General features: G+C 34.5%; 1 protein-coding gene across 1 annotated transcript in view; it reads left to right on the top strand.

Moving 5' to 3' along the window:
• Window positions 1-16,637, top strand: part of sik2b (salt-inducible kinase 2b) — a 60,395-nt gene that overhangs the window by 4,768 nt on the left and 38,990 nt on the right. The window contains exons 2-3 of the mRNA XM_056474369.1: window positions 1,064-1,180; window positions 6,395-6,458. Of these exons, the coding sequence (XP_056330344.1) occupies window positions 1,064-1,180; window positions 6,395-6,458 (181 nt within the window). The remainder of the gene's footprint in view (window positions 1-1,063; window positions 1,181-6,394; window positions 6,459-16,637) is intronic.

Here is a 16,637-nt window from a genome sequence, read left to right on the forward strand (position 1 = left end):
CACAATATTGGAAATATTATACATATTTGTCCATTTTATATTGCGATATGAATACAATTTCACCAGGTGAGTTGAAAAACTGTTTGTAAAGAATTAGTAATGTTAGATTGATTGTGAAGAGTCTATAGGGGAGTTCATAAAATATAAGAAACAATCTACAAACATAAATAAATTAAATATGCAAATTAAATAAACAGCCTTTCGTTGTATTTTGAGGAGTCAAAATGTATTCAGGTATACAGTAATTTAATAATCAAATTTAAAATAATCCTGCATAGTCTTTGTTTTATAAACAATTCAATAAATTAATCGTTATTCAGTTATCAGAAGTTACAAACGATAATTTTTTTAATGCTGGAATGCTTTTAAAACCCTCACACAGTCACAGGCCTCAAAAAAACAATTGCAAAATGATCACTCATAATCCACACTCAACATTGAGAATACTCGCGATGTAACTATGCAAATGATCACATTGCGATATCAATGCTAAAACGATATATAGTGCAGCCCTTTTATATGCATTTATTTGAAGAAGCCTTAGAAATGTATTTAAGCTATTGTTGTTCTTGTTTATAGTAATGATAGGAAGCACCGCAATGTCATAAATCATTACAAATAAACAACATTTATGTTATGGTGATGTAAAACACAGTTCACAATCCTTAAATGTGGCAGCAGTTATGTTTTCTCTGCTCCTGTTTACTTACCTGAGCATTATTATTATAGAGTCAAAGGCAGGGGATTAGGGTATGAGTGGTTATGAAATGGTAAATTACTCCTGTTCTACTCCCATTTGTCTGGCAAATGATGTAAAGCCTGTGGGAAAACGATAAGATAATTTAGATCATTAGCCTATTTCAGTATTTAAGCCGTTAACCAGACTCTCAGGTGTGTATTTGCATTGCTCACATGTATTTCTGGCTTTGATCTGCGCTGGGCTTGTGAAGACTGGATCGACTGGCACTGCAGACAGAAACAAGACTAATGAATTTCACTGAGTACCTCAAGGCGTTGGGCTCCATGCCAATGAAAGTCTGTCTCTGTGCCCTTCTTTCAACAGGTGGCTATAAAGATCATCGACAAGACCCAGCTGGATGCTGTAAACCTGGAGAAGATCTATCGTGAAGTGCAGATCATGAAAATGCTGGACCATCCGCACATCATTAAACTGTACCAGGTAATGCCATTTGCTGCCAGCATTGTTGGTAATTGCTCGCGGGGATTTTGATAAAAGCATCTGCTAAATATAAAAACGTAGCTAAAACATAAGGTTTTAAGTGCTGTGACTTTATGAAGTATTTCATGGGAATATACAGATGTGGATTTTTTTTTAGCTAATCTCATGTAAAGATTGATATTAGTGGTCATTTTAGATTTTATGTGTGGATAATAATATAATCATTATTGATTTATTTTACCAGATGGTAAAATTGGCTATAAAATAATAATAGATATTACTTTCCGAACAATTTTAATGTTAACAGCACGACTAATAATTACAACATTCAGTACTGTTATAATTGATTTCAGATAGACTTTATTTCACTTGATGGATGAAAAATTCACCGCCAATCAGAATTGAAGCGATAGTTCACCCAAAATTTTTTTATTAATATCATTTACTACCCATGACTTGTTCTAAATCAGCAGTCTCCAACCACCGGGCCGCAGAGCGATTGGTACCGGGCCACACAAGAAATACTTGATTATTTCTGTTTTATCTATTATCTGAGTCTGAACGATTGTTTATTTTGAAAAATGACTGTATTCTCTCGGTTACATTTCAGTCACTTAAGCACCCAATTTTAACCCACAAGCTAGCAAAATAAGTAATAAACCGATGTCTTTGGAAAGTTTCTTTGCAAAGACGAAAAGGCCCAATGAAGGACCCACAAACTGCCAAGGAATGGATCCGCAATCCATTTGTCAACAAACAAGGTGAATCCAGCATGTCTGTGCAAGAAGAAGATTAACTGCTGAAGTTCGCAAATGACAGACGATCACAAATTGCATCTTTTCCTTGAGCAAGTTCATTATTTCCAATGGAGGAGCGCCACCTGTGTGTGCTTATTGGGAGCGACAAGTGCCCAGTTTCTCGAGTCACTGACAGAGAACTGACCGATCAGCTTCATAATTTGTATGGAATATACACATTTTGGTAGACTAATTATCTTAGACAAACACAGAACACCCTAACACTGCAGTGCTTTTAATTTTCTTCATACATAAAGATTAAATCAGAGTTACAGGAATGTTGTCAACTTGTCATCTTCTGAGAAAACGGTTGAGGGCCACCTAGCAATCTACATAGACCCTGGGAGGGCGCTGTAAAATTGTCAAGTATTGATTGGTCTGGGGTGATGAAAATGTTGGGAACCACTGTTCTGAATCACTTAGAACAAGGAAAAACCAATACTATGGAGATCAGTGCACTGAACAAAATGATTAATTGGATTTACTCATTTTTTAAGGTAACTGGTTGAAAACAATTTATATGAGCTGAATTTAAACAAATGAATTAAATTTAGTAATGTTCAACCTAATTTGGTTAAATTCAGCCCATATAAATTCTTTGCTACCAGATACCTTAAAAAAATGTAGTAAATCTAATGAATCTTTTTCCAGAGCTGTTACCGGTTGCTAGAATCTTCAAAACAGAAAACAGGAACAAGGTGAAGTATCCCATTGTGGAAGTTGAGCATTTAAATTGTCAGATGATAAATGGCAGCGCTTGCATGCATCAAGCATATTGTTATTGTGCATTGTGGACACTATAATAGTTACTGCCATCTTTATAGTTCTCGAATGTACCCTATAACAGCTATTTTTTGAAGTTTCATGCAACTGCCTTAACTCAAATGCAATTATTTAGTGAATGTCTTGGTGGAAAAGTGACTTTACAAAGAACTTTTTCTTGCTTTCCTAGACCGTAAAACAAAATGAAATAAAAGCAGGTGACACCGACTGAAATAATTTCACCAGCCATAAGGCCTGAGTTAAAGTCTAACTACTTTTCAGTGTAAACTTTCAAATGACCACAACCACCTGGAAAAAAGCCTGTTTTTTCTTTTTCTTTTTAAACAAGAGATTATTCACACTCTGTAGTCAAAGTCGCACAAACACTGAGAAGATGAGAGATCTTCTCCCCCAGTGTGACTTCAGCATTATGTAAGACTTTAGGTCACTCAGGTTTTTGGGAATGCAAATAGCGCTTCCTCATTATACAATGTAGCGGCAGCAGCACCAGTCCAAGCCCTTGCCGTGTAATCATAGTGTATCATTATTTCCAACGGTTACTCCATTCAAGCGGCATGGGTCAATTAGTCATTTCCTTTCAGCGCTCATAAACAGAGGGCAGCTCTGCGGGCCCTGCTGTCTCATCTCTAACCCCCGGTTTCCCTCTGCCTCATCTGCCATGGCTCAGGGTCCTAACACCAAGCAGCTGCTCCACACACGCAGCACATATTTAATGTGGAGCTGATCTGCTTCACATATCGTACATCAGCAGCACTGCATGTCAGCTTTTTCTTCAGACATTTCAGAGGGAACACATATGTACAGTGCACATTATAATCTGCAAATTCTAAAGGACAGTTCATGGAGGTTTGTGGTGTGTTGAATAATGTAAACTAAATATAATAAATATTTTAAACTGCATATACAGTTGTCTACTGTATATATTTTTTATTCAAAATGTTATGTTTTTATTGCCGTACATTTACAGATTACTAAATATATATGTGTAGCAGTGTTGGGGAAAGTTCCTTTTGAAAGTAATGCATTACAATATTGAGTTACTCCCCAAAAAAGTAACTGGTTGCGTTACTTAGTTACGTTTTATGGTAAGTAATGCATTAGGTTACTTTTGAGTTACTTTTGCATTACTTTTCATTACCTGGCTGAGGCTTGATCTCTTTCAGAACTTGTTTTTTTCTTTCTTTTTTAATAGAAGAGCTCTGCACATAACAACACACTGTATAACCTACAATTACAATTATCTTTAAAAAAACACATCAAAATATATATATTTTAGGATAATAATATATAGAGATTATTGAACATTTAAAGCAATGTGTTTGCTACTCTTGTACTATTTGTCTTAACTAACATCACTGTCTATAGAGACAAGCCCCTTTTCCTTTTGTTTGATGCGTTTAAAATAATGACCACATACTCTCATTGACCGTGGTTTATTGTGACTACTTTGATTTTAATTCAGCAATTTATTTACTTTTTTATTAATTCAACTAAAAAGTAACTTGCATTACATTTTCAAAAAAGTAACTCAAATATTTGTATTTATTTTTTTTAAAGTAACTTATGACAGAATGAGATAGGAAATATGTAATTTACAAATTTTTAACAGATGAACAGATTAAAGTGCAATAAATTGTCACACTGTAAAAGCATTTTATGATTTTGAACAGCTTTTCATTATTAACAGATGAATAGATATGCAGTATATATATTTTAATTAAATTAATTAATTATTATATTATAACACTTTATACTTATTTAACGCTTGTGTACTGTTCAAATTGACTACCCTTTCGTTATGTTTGTGGTTGTTTTTGCCTCATTGACTTCCGTTATTATGGCTTTGCAATCAAAAAACGTCATGACACAGGTGTTTTTCCCTGTTGGGACGAGGTAAACTTTTCATTTTTACTGTTGATCATCAGTTGGCACCATTAACCTATTAGATAGGCCTGTGGAAAAAATATTTTATATTAAGTTCCATGAAGTAAAACAGCTAATTATATTGTGTGCGCATAAATATATTTACTATATCCTAAGAGCAGAGCTGCTTATTTTTAATTTAATGAAACATATCAAGGTAAGCGCGCGCTTCATATAGTTATACTTCATATAACTTCATATAAAGTTTTTTTTTTTGCACTGCAACTAATGATCAACAGTAACAATTTGTAAATTTACTTCTCAGCAGGGAAAACTAGCAACAATCTAGAATGTATGATTATTTGGTGTCAGATTTGCAATAAAAAAAAATCTCTATAATGGAAGTCTATGGGACAAAAACAGCCATAAACACAACGAAAGGGTAGTAAATTTGCCCAGATTAGCCTTTGTGTATTGTTGATGTTTTTTTTTTTTTTTACAAAATGTGTCAAAATAATGTGTCAACAAAAAGCATTCCCCTAGCTAAAACACAGAGAAAATTGTGGCCAAATTAAGACTCAAAATCACTCCAGAGTGGATGAAAGCACAACAGCACATAAGGGTTAAAACCGATATTTATATACTGTTTATACTTTGTTTTCTGTTGTTATTTTAGGCATGTGTTATAATTGATTGATGTTACTAAAATATATGTCTGTTTGTGAATAGTAAATTATATTCAACAATTTATTATAAAAAAATTTATCAAATTAAAAAGGCTGACACAAAGCGTGTAACGTTTCGAGCCACACAGCTCTTCATCAGGTGTTGCCACCTTTGTTGAATATAATTTGCACCTTTTGCGTTCTGAGCACCCAGTTAAGAGGGATGTGCGTGCTTTTGTAGAGTTTTTCATTATTTGTGAATAGTATGAATTTAATAGTATTATATGATGTACTTTTTTCGCATATCCAACTGATTATTAATGACTGAACACTGACGGTTATTCACGTTAAGCCACAGCCAACTAGTGTTGAATCAACTCTTCGCATGAGCTAATGTGAGATATTTCCAGTTATTACTTATTTGGCAGCTGAGTGGGATAAGAAGTGATTTGTGATCACTGTGTTCTGAAGAGCTCTGAGCTCACCGCTTCCATCAAAACAGGTTTCTGGAAAGGAGAATTAGTTTAAGAGTTGAAAAGATGATTCATAATCTGGCCTAGATGCTGATTTTATTAGGCAACCTTATAATGCCTTTAAATGGCAAGCAAAAGCAGAAAATCCCCCACTAGTTGAGCCCAGATAAGGCTGATTTACACACAAGCCTCTCTGTTGAGATGAGGCTGATGTACCAGTAAACCCCAAACTCACAGAATGTGTAAATGGCTGATGGTAGTGTTTATGTGGGATCTGTGAGTGTTGCTGAATTATAACATGCCGCGTCTCCTCACTACATTTAGGCCTATTCATCTTTTTGTTGTCTTTGGCTAATTCTGGAGTCCTCCCACACATTGCTGGATCTGACACTACACTGAGAATCAAGCCTACGAGTAAACCAGCATCCCACTCCGATTCATGTGTTTCATTATGATACTGCAAACTCAATGGGATACTTCAGATTTCTGTTCAATGTAGCTGTAATTTTATCACTCAGCTTGTAGTTTTCAGTTGGTTTCACACTTGCTATGTGATTCATATTTTTGGATCTATGCATGTCACAGTGTCAGAGATTTTAGCTCTAAAATGCATTGCTTTTTATTCTTTCACAGGTCATGGAGACCAAGAATATGCTGTACCTTGTGACGGAATACGCCAAGAATGGAGAAATCTTTGGTAAGTGGCATTAAAGCTACACCAGGCTTCAATAGAAAATAATTTGTTTGTATTGGGAATGCTCTGTGTTGACCTTATTCTTCAATGCGGAAGTGCGCTCTTTTTGCGATTGTTTTAGAACTTCCGATTTAGTCGCCTATAGGAGAAATGACTTGGAATCATAAACGGTAGAATAATATAAGAAGAAAATATCAGTTTGCAACATCAAGCAGCATAATGAGCTGTTTTTAACATCTAAAAATGAATAGAAGTGAATGAGACTGGAAGTCTAGAGCCAAAAAGATTCAAATGGCTGTGCCTGCTCATACTCGAAGAATAAAGTGAATATAGACGAAGTGTGATTTCAAATATCAATACAATGTCAGTACAATACAAATATTTAGCAAATTTTGCATCCTGAAATTTACTTAAATTAGACATAAATTATGAAACTGCAGTGAATGTTTAAGGCTCCAGTAACCTTCAAAGTTTTTATTTCAGGCAAAAAGAATGAGTGACGGTATAATGTTTTCAAACACTCCGACACCCCAATGGTGCAGGAGGCAGGATTTTAAATGTGTTGCGCTGCTTAAGTGTACTGCTAAAAAGAAAAATGATGGCAGCTGAAAGAGAATAACAGTTTCATAAATATAAATGTCTAAAAAAAAAAAACAGCCCTCTCTGCGAGAAGCACCATCACGGCATGTTTCATTGCTTTAAATTTACCGTGGACAGACACAGAGTGGGACAATGTTTAGAACTTTTAAACTGGTGTGACACCCTCCGACTCTTTCCACAAGTGATAATACAAGTTCAATTCAATTCACCTTTATTTGTATAGCGCTTTTACTATGTAGATTGTGTCAAAGAAGCTGCACATAAAAGGTCATAGTAAATTGGAACAGTGTAGTTCAGTTTTTAGTGTTTAAGTTCAGTTCAGTTTAGATCAGTTCAGTGTGGTTTAAAAATCACTACTGAGAGTCCAAACACTGAAGAGCAAATCCAACGATGCGCAGCTCTACAAATCCCAAACCATGCAAGCCAGTGGCGACAACGGAGAGGGAGAAAAGTGTGGATACATGTATACCAGCTCTGCTACTCGACCCTTCTTAAGTGTATTTATGTTGCTAACTTGGTGTTGTTGTGCTGGGTATTTAGATTAATGTCTGATTCTAAACTTTGAGGACACATCAAAGTAAGTAGTAGGGTTGCATGGTTTACCGGTGCTTTGGCCGCACTGCAAAACTAAATATACAAAATACTAAATATACTGCGATACAAAACACTGGCGGTGCCTCTGTAGTCTTTAAATGGTAGTATCGTCATTAACAGTCCTAAAATAGTTAATGTTGCATGTGGAAAAGTCACCTTAAGGCAGCAAAACTGTGTAGAATTTGTGGCTTGTTTTCTGATGTTTCAAACACACATCTGAATTAGTTCATATCTGTACCTGTGAATATGATTTAGCTACAATAACCACGTCAATCTCCTAAAAAGAACAACTCATTACAGTGAAATTTGGAATTACGTTGGATTCTTACCAAGACAAACGAAAATAGCCACAGGAAACTCTAAGAAAACAATCATTTTTCACTTCATATTTTGTTGAAAAAATTATTTTCTTGTAACGAATTTTGTTTGGCATCATTTGTATCTTAATTTTAATGTATTTTTTGTTTGTTTGTTATTAACAAAATAAGTGAAAAACATTATATTTAAGGTGAAGTGACGTGTGTTGTTTTTTACAGCCCAAACACAAACTTCTAAACAAAAATGAAATATTCATAATTAAATTAAGTATTAAGTTATTAAGTATTAATAGTTTTTCTGACAGTTTGCTTTATTTCATAGATTTGAGTTATGAATTAATATAGTATCATGATACTACTTGGTATCGTGACACTTCAGCTGGTCTAGTATAGCGGCCTAAATTTATGGTATCATGACAACCCCAGTGGGTATAGAGTTCCAGAACATAGCCAATGCTTGCGTAATCATTATGGACCAATGGCTACTCAAAGATGTTTAGGACTGAAACAAACTCCCTCACACATTTTAATTTTTGTGGGCTGTTAAACTCATAAAGAACCTAGTTTTGGCTGGATTTAGTTCAAAATGAAATTATTTCTATTATTTTTTTGGATTTCATTTGATGTATAGCGGGTCTTTTGGGGTTACTTACTTACTTTAATGCATCTGAGAATAAAAATTCAATGCTGTCGAATGGTGCCTGTAGTAATTACCATTTTCATTCAGGTTTCAGTAGTGATTAATTATTGACTGAATTTTTCTCTATTTTCAGCTTTAGTAGTTCTAAAAGGAGGGAAATACACAATTGGTCTGACATGTCTGACGGAAATATACAATTGCTTCAAGTGTCACTGACACTGACAAGAAGAGAGTGTGTATTCAGACTAGCATCTTGGTTTCAGATGATAGTGACAAAGGTCATGCTGAAATTAGCTCAGGCGAGACAAACACAGTCTGAGTGGATAACCATCATAGTCACAAGCAACCAATGTGTCAGTGCTGCTGATGGTCAGATTGTGACGGGTCAGCTGTGTGTCTTTCCATTGCTTTGAAGTTGTTCTGTCTGACATACAAGCTCCAAGCTAAGTGCAAATCTGAAGGGCAATGAAAAGCAATAGTTAAATGTAAAAAAATAATCTTCATTTTCTTTCACTCTTGTTATTCAAAGAAAAAAAAAAGCATTAACACGTTGCCTTAAAATTATTAAATAAATGAACTATGTGTATAATTATAAAATTGACTTAACAGTTCCAGGTTACAAGTTTACTATAAATTTTAAGGTTTTACAACACTAAAATTATTTTACATGCAGCTTACGGTGCTTTCACACCTGTAGATTGATTGTTTTGTTCGGAAACAGATATTACATTTGTTACAGTGTTGCTTTTTTGTTCTTAGTGCGGTTCGCTTTCACACAGCAAAGTTTCTAAAAGGACCAAAGTTATTAAAACAAGTCATATGCGAGTAAACTCTCATATTAGTTTGGTTTATTTTCCGTCATTCTGTCATACGTGGTTATTTTAATTTATGGCAATGACAAACAAGACATAAGCAAAAAGATTCCCTTAAATTTTTAATGGTGACACAGACATAGACTTTCTCATACATGGCCTCATTTCAGTTGTCAAGAGTTGTAAAATATATATCTATTCTATATCAGATGCTGTAATAACCAAAAAGTTAATGATATTATATATTTTTTTTCAACACTTCAGTTAGACAGCATACTTTCACTTTCATATTCCACATACAACGCACTTTTACTGGTAGGAATGATATCCCGCCCTACCCATCATACTCGCTTATCTAACCAAATAGATGCCTATTACATAACCATAATACACTGTGATATAGCTTGATTCGTCAGTTCATTGGATCTTATTGCTTTCTCACTACAACCGAATTGCTCCAGAGTGTGTTTCAATTAAGCTGAGACCACCTCATTCAGCACGATTACGGGTTGCACATTTGCCCTAACAAACCGAACTAAGGGAGCAAATGCACCAGGTTCTAAAACAATCATCCAGCTGGTAAAACACTCTTAAATTGTTGTATTGTAAAAACAAAAATGGACTAATTTTAATCCTAATCTAATTCACCACCAATATAGACGTTTTCACAGACACATCAACAACTTGAAAACAACTGGTCAATGCATAAAATAAGCAGTTTTCCACTCATAATTAGAACTTTGAACTTGTAAATATATATTTTTTCTGACAATTACAGCATGTTATGTTTAGTTTTTTAAAGATTAGTCAGGATATTTTTAATAATTCAGTTCAAGGTTGCCCAAAAAACTGCCTATTTCTCATCCCCATGTCATTCCAATATTGTATGACTTTCATCAGCAAAACACAAAAGCAGATCTCTTAACATGAACTCAGCCATTGACGTCCATCGTTTAGACATAAAATACTGATATGTCTTCAAAATGTATTTTACCGTGGGGGAAAAGTAATTCTGGTTTAAAATGGTTGAGTAAAGTTCTTTTTGTCAAAGAAATCTGAAGAAATTCATACAGGTTTTGAACAACATAGAGTGAGGAGACTGAGGTAACCTATCCATTTGACTTGTTGATGATTCAGAATGATTGCTGAAAGTGAAAGTCTAAAAGTAGCCTGCATCACTTCCACTGACTGATCTCTTTGACTTTGTAGCAGCAGCTGCTGAGCACCACCTGTGAAAACTCACATAATCATCACACATTATTCTTACATAACACTGTGTCTGTTTCACAGTACACGGCAATGTGATATGCTACCAAGAAATTGTTCCTACCACTAGGATTCAAGTTTTTGTGTGAGTTTATTGTTTCATTGCATTATAAGGGAAAACATAGGCTTTAACATAGCCTCTTGAAAGAGTAGCTCCACACAGCTAGTTCCTATTGGTCAAAAACGATCTCTTTGGCTGTTGTTGTTCTGCATTGTGCAAATTAGTTTCCATTGTGAAAAGGCAAATTGTTTGCTTCAGATGCATTAAAACATATTGTAATGCAAATACTGCTTGTCCAGCCACCAATCGGCAAGCTTCTACTTAAATGTAAAGTGTTTTAGAGTCTTGCTTTTGTGGTGTATTTTATATGAGCACTGTGACCCTGGTGTTCGATGTGACAACAGCGTCTCTGTTTTGAAAGTGATATAAAGAGCAGTGTCGTGGCTTGGGCAAACCAAAAGACTTACTGCCGCCCAAGTGTGCAACAACACAAGATAACAGCCAAATGTCCCATACAGACTTGAAACGAGGCTACTGAGGTCAAGCAAATAAAAAAGCAATAAAATAATCTGTCAACGCAGCATAACAAATACTTGTGTGAGAGTTATTTTTTGTCAAAATTACCATGTAATTACTGTTTTGAAGGATTGAGAGGCCATGTTGTCCGGCATTTGTGATTCTGGGTTACACAATATGATTATGCAACTTCTTTATAGCATGCGCCATCACTATCAAGACAAAGTCTCCAGTTAATCACTCTTTGGAAATTGAGGCTTTTTGACCAATTAAGGCAATAGTTCACTCCAATTCATCCACAACTTTTAATTTTTGGTATGAACTACTGTATGCTTTTAAGGCAGGTAAATAGGGTAAATTTACATTTACATTTTATTACATAAAATTGTGATTTAGATTAGGGCTGCACAATATATCGTTTCAGCATTGATATTGCACTGTTGAGTTTGTATTCTAATTGATCTTTTTCATGTGTTTTTGATGCCTGTGATTGTATAATAATTTAAAAATCATTCAGGTATAAGAAATTTTTATTAATAATTGTACAATTGTTTGTATTTTTATCATTCATATTCAGTTACTGTACTTGAATACTGTTAGACTCGGGAAATGATAAATATGATATTTGTTTTGTGATTTTTATTTATTTTTTGGCGAAAATATTTTGCGATTTTTGTGGCAGTAATTCCCAATGATTTGCAGACAATTTTGCGATTAAAAAAATAAAAGATTTGACACAATGAATCAAATGATAAAAATAAAGCTTCTTTAGTTTGGTCTCTTGTCAAAACAGGATCTTAAACGGTAGGGATTAAGCCAAAGGAAGTTTGTATAACTCTTAGGGTTAGGGATTCTCCTACCGTAATACACCTAAAACACAGATTGCCGTAAACCTTGTCAGTGGCAGGGAATCGTTTTCTCTCGTTAACTACAGGGTAAGAGTTAACTTAAATGAAATAATTTATCGATTTGACGCACATCATAATACCAGCCATACATGTAAAGCACAAATAATGTCCTTCAATTCAGTCACGTCCAGCCGCCATCATCCTTGAACCAATCTTTATCAGTCTGTTCCACTGCTCCGTTTGTTAGATGTTTGCTCCAACTTTCTTTTGCAATCTGAAGCACGTCAAATGCACAAAATGCCCAACTCACGCCACATGATGTCTAATCCCATCTTTGCTTTGACTTCACATGTAAACCACTCGTAATTCGTCCGCATCTGCTTACTGCACAAGCTGAAAACGTGTCGCAAGACCCCAAAAAGTTTATAGATTGTTTATTAGATTTTATAGAGATGCAAATAATAAACATTAATTCATCAATCTCTGACTAAAAATGTGCATGAAAATACTCACAACACATGCACATAGAGAAACACAGACAACAACGAAAATGTGTTGGCGGACCCCCAAAATGTAAAGATTGTTCATTAGATTTTGTGGAGATGCATTCCCACTGCAGAATCATCCCAATTGATCTAACTTTATAAATTCTTTCCAAATAGAGGTGCCTGATTAATGCCTGATTTACATCGGGCTTCAGCGTCAATGCTTGACTGAGGATTTGTCTAAAGTTGGGGCTGACACGATCATAGCAGCGTCAGCAAATGAAATTAGGCAAATTAATAAATTACTGTCTGAGCTGGGTTATTTGCATAAAGCGAAATGATTGGCTGACACTTGGCACTTAAAGTTGAGAAATTTTCAACTTCTGCAGTGAGCAACGCCGCTGAAGCTGCGCCGATGGATTCACAGTTCAGTTTGGCAATGCTTAACATCACCCATTTAAAGTGAATGGGAAGCGTTGACGCAGACACCCCGTGTGAATGGGGTGTATGTCATATGGTGAAATTGTATTTCTATCGCTATATATATTTCAAAATAAAAAAAAATATCGCAACGTTAGATTTTTCCAATCGTGCAGGTGCAGCCCTAGTTTAGATTAAAGATTTTCTTAAATATGCAAATGAGGCTATATTTAATGAAATATATGCTCACTTATTGTATTTCTACTTTTTACATAGTGGATTTGGGGATTTTTATTTTCCATAATTCAGAAAATACTAGAAAAAAAAACATAGAACATGATTAACCGTTCTTTTAGTTCTGACTATAGCTCTCCAAACATAAATCAGGCACTCACTTCCATCGCATAATGATCAGAGGGATAAAATCAAGTGATAGAGCAGCATTTGGTGTTGTGAAGTGCTGGGTTTGATCCCCTGTGGTGGAGCTTAGCAGCGCAGAAGCCCACCGCGAGTGTCTGTCTGCTCCACCAGCAATGCACCGCAGAGCACAAGATGGAAAAACTGGGTCAACTTCGAATAAGCAGGAACTGCAGAACACACAGACAAATGCAGAGAGAGAGACAGAGAGAGAGGGAAAGCTAAGGGACATTGATTTGAATTTTGGAAGTGGAGAGGAGAAAAATGTAGGCCATGCATATTTTAGAAAAATCCAGAGCTGGAGAAACTGTTCTTCTTTTGAACATGTCAGCTGATCAGTCTTGACACCCGTGTCTGCCCTCAGCCTTGCCATCTCTACATTTTACCCTCAGGCTCTATTTCTAGCCTGTCAATTTTAGGCTTTAGCATTAGTAATGGCAGTATAGGAAAATTCATAATTCCTGTCTTGATCATTTATGACTCTCTGGAAAGAGCATACATGTGCTACATCGATACCAGAAGAAATGCTTTCTGAATGTTGGAAATTGTTAGTATATCTGGAAGAAATAAACCTTTTTTCATATGTACCATGGTAGTACCTTCATTTTTCAGTTATATTTCACAGAGTGGTCTTGAAAGAATACTTTTCATTTGAGCATTGATATCGCTATATGCGTGCGCAATAGTCACATCGCAGGATATGCAATGTTGAGTTGGGATTATGGTTGTGCAATTAATCGAAATCAAATCACAATTAGTTTATCGGAGGAGGCTGTCCCCCTGTTTATTTTTCCCCCAATTTCTGTTTAATGGAGAGCAGATTTTTTTTTCAACACATTTCTAAACATAGTTTTAAAAACTCATTTCAAATAACTGATTTATTTTATCTTTGCTATGATGACAGTAAATAATATTTGACTAGATATTTTTCAAGACACTTCTATACAGCTTAAAGTGACTTTTAAAGGCTTAAATCGGTGTAATTAGGCAAGTTATTGAATAACGATAGTTTGTTCTGTAGTCTATCGAGGGAAAAAATTAGCTTAAAGGGGCTAATAATATTGACCTTAAAATGGTTCATAAATTAAAAACTGCTTTTATTCTAGCTGAAATAAAACAAATAAAGACTTTTTCCAGAAGAAAAAATATTATCAGACATACTGTGAAAATTTCCTTGCTCTGTTAAACATCATTTGGGAAATATTGAAAAAAAAATTAAAGGGGGGGCTAATAATTTTGACTTCAACTGTTATCAGGACAGGTATCAGTACATGGTATCAGTTGTCGTGAACTATGCCATTATACGAGAAGAAATGATTGAATCTTATGTCACGATGCCCAGTTGTTGCTTATGACTTTCCATGACACCCTATGTCAAGGAAATTTTTAAAAGCTGAGGCAGAATTGTTGCAACGGTTTATAGATTATTGACCTGAAGCTTGAATTAAATTAAAATCAGCTTAAAGCTTGAATTAAATCGCAAATAAAATTGCAATATCTGTCAAAAAAAAAAAAAAAAAAAAAAAACGCAATTAGATATTTTCCCCAAATCGCACAGCCTTAGTTGGGATTATATTTGACCAGAAACCACAGGTAAAAACATATAAGATTTGTGGAGACACTGCAGAATTTAATCATAATAGAGTGAATGCTTATCTGCAAAGTGTTTTAAGGCCAGTGGCTTTGTTAACATTTTAAGAGTGCATAAAGAAGTTTAATAATGGATCATTCATTCATTCATTCATTTTCCTTCAACTTAGTCTCAGATTCATCAGAGGTTGCCATAGTGGAATGAACCGACAACTATTCCAGCATATGTTTTACGCAGCGAATGCCCTGCCAGCCACAACCCAGTTCTGGGAAATTAATAAAGATTAATTTTATTGAATAATTTATACTATGAAGACTATACGATGTTAATTCAGATTTGATTATTCAGTTTCTGAAAAGCATAAAGCACTGTTTATTTCACACTAATATTTGCTCCATTGGGTTTGTTTATGACTATATTTAGTTTATTATATGTATAAAATAACTTGCATAAAATATAGATATTTATATTTCAGTCGCCTTCAAAATCATTTAAATGAATGACTTTCCAAACAGAGCTATACAAGTCACCTGGTGAAATTGTATTTATATCGCAATATATGAATCACAAAGAAAAAGAAATATTGCAATGTCAACTTTTTCCAAGATCATGCAGCTCTAATTCAGATCTTAAATGAGGTATTAAATTATTATATATGCAGTGGTTCCTTTCCCCTCCCAGATATTTTATAAGATGGTATTATAAGTAGATTCTAACATTATTCTTTATTATAGATGTGATTTATTACCTGGTTGATTGAGAGACAGTTCCATATCTTGATTATTTTTTCCCCAAGTATGATTATTGATTTGTTTTCACTGTTTATTCATTGATTGTCCCTCCATCAACTAGGCATACAATAATAATGCATTGAAACATTGAAAAAGAATGACAAAATAACAAAAACAATAATACAATAAAGATTTATTATTATTATTATTTGTTATTATTATTATTATTATTATTTGTTGTTGTTATTATTGTTTAATAAATGTCACATAGCAAGGGAATGATGGTGAAAACCAAAGTATTAAGTTTTGTAAGTATTATTCTTTAACTTCAAACATTTTGTCATCTTTTAAATTGATTTACGCATCATTAATTGTGATAATATATATATTTTTATATTTATTTGTTTAATATTTTATTTTACTGATTAAAGTTCAGTGAATACATTCAGTATTTTTAATAAAAAATTACTTTAAGTTCTGTAAGGTCTCATTTGTTTGCATTAGTCAGTGCATACAATGAGCAATTCAGTTATGTTACTCTTGATGTTTCGTTAAACATGTTAGTAAATGCTATGAATAATCATTAATTAGTTAGTTCATTTCAGCACAAGGTTCAGCAAGTTTGTGTTTAAAAATTCCTAACAAACAAGCTAGACAAAAGCTGCAAATTGCTGGAAAGAGGAAATGATGTGCCTCAGATAGTCAGTCATGTCACTGTGGTGTGACTTCTCTGCTTTGTAAGGGTCAGCGGAGAGGAACTCCAGTTGTACTACTTACAAAAGTGGAAGCAACTTTTATTAGGTCAGCTGGCCAGCTCAGTCTCTCTCAGGTCTGCTTTATTCATGCTCACATGGCTTAGCAGAAGCAAAAAACTCATGCAGAACAGGCACATTTTAGAGCTCAATGTATCTGTAATGCTGGCACAAGACTGAGATATTGTTTGC

Source organism: Danio aesculapii, chromosome 15 (assembly GCF_903798145.1).
Source record: "Danio aesculapii chromosome 15, fDanAes4.1, whole genome shotgun sequence".
Classification (NCBI taxonomy): Eukaryota; Metazoa; Chordata; class Actinopteri; order Cypriniformes; family Danionidae; genus Danio; species Danio aesculapii.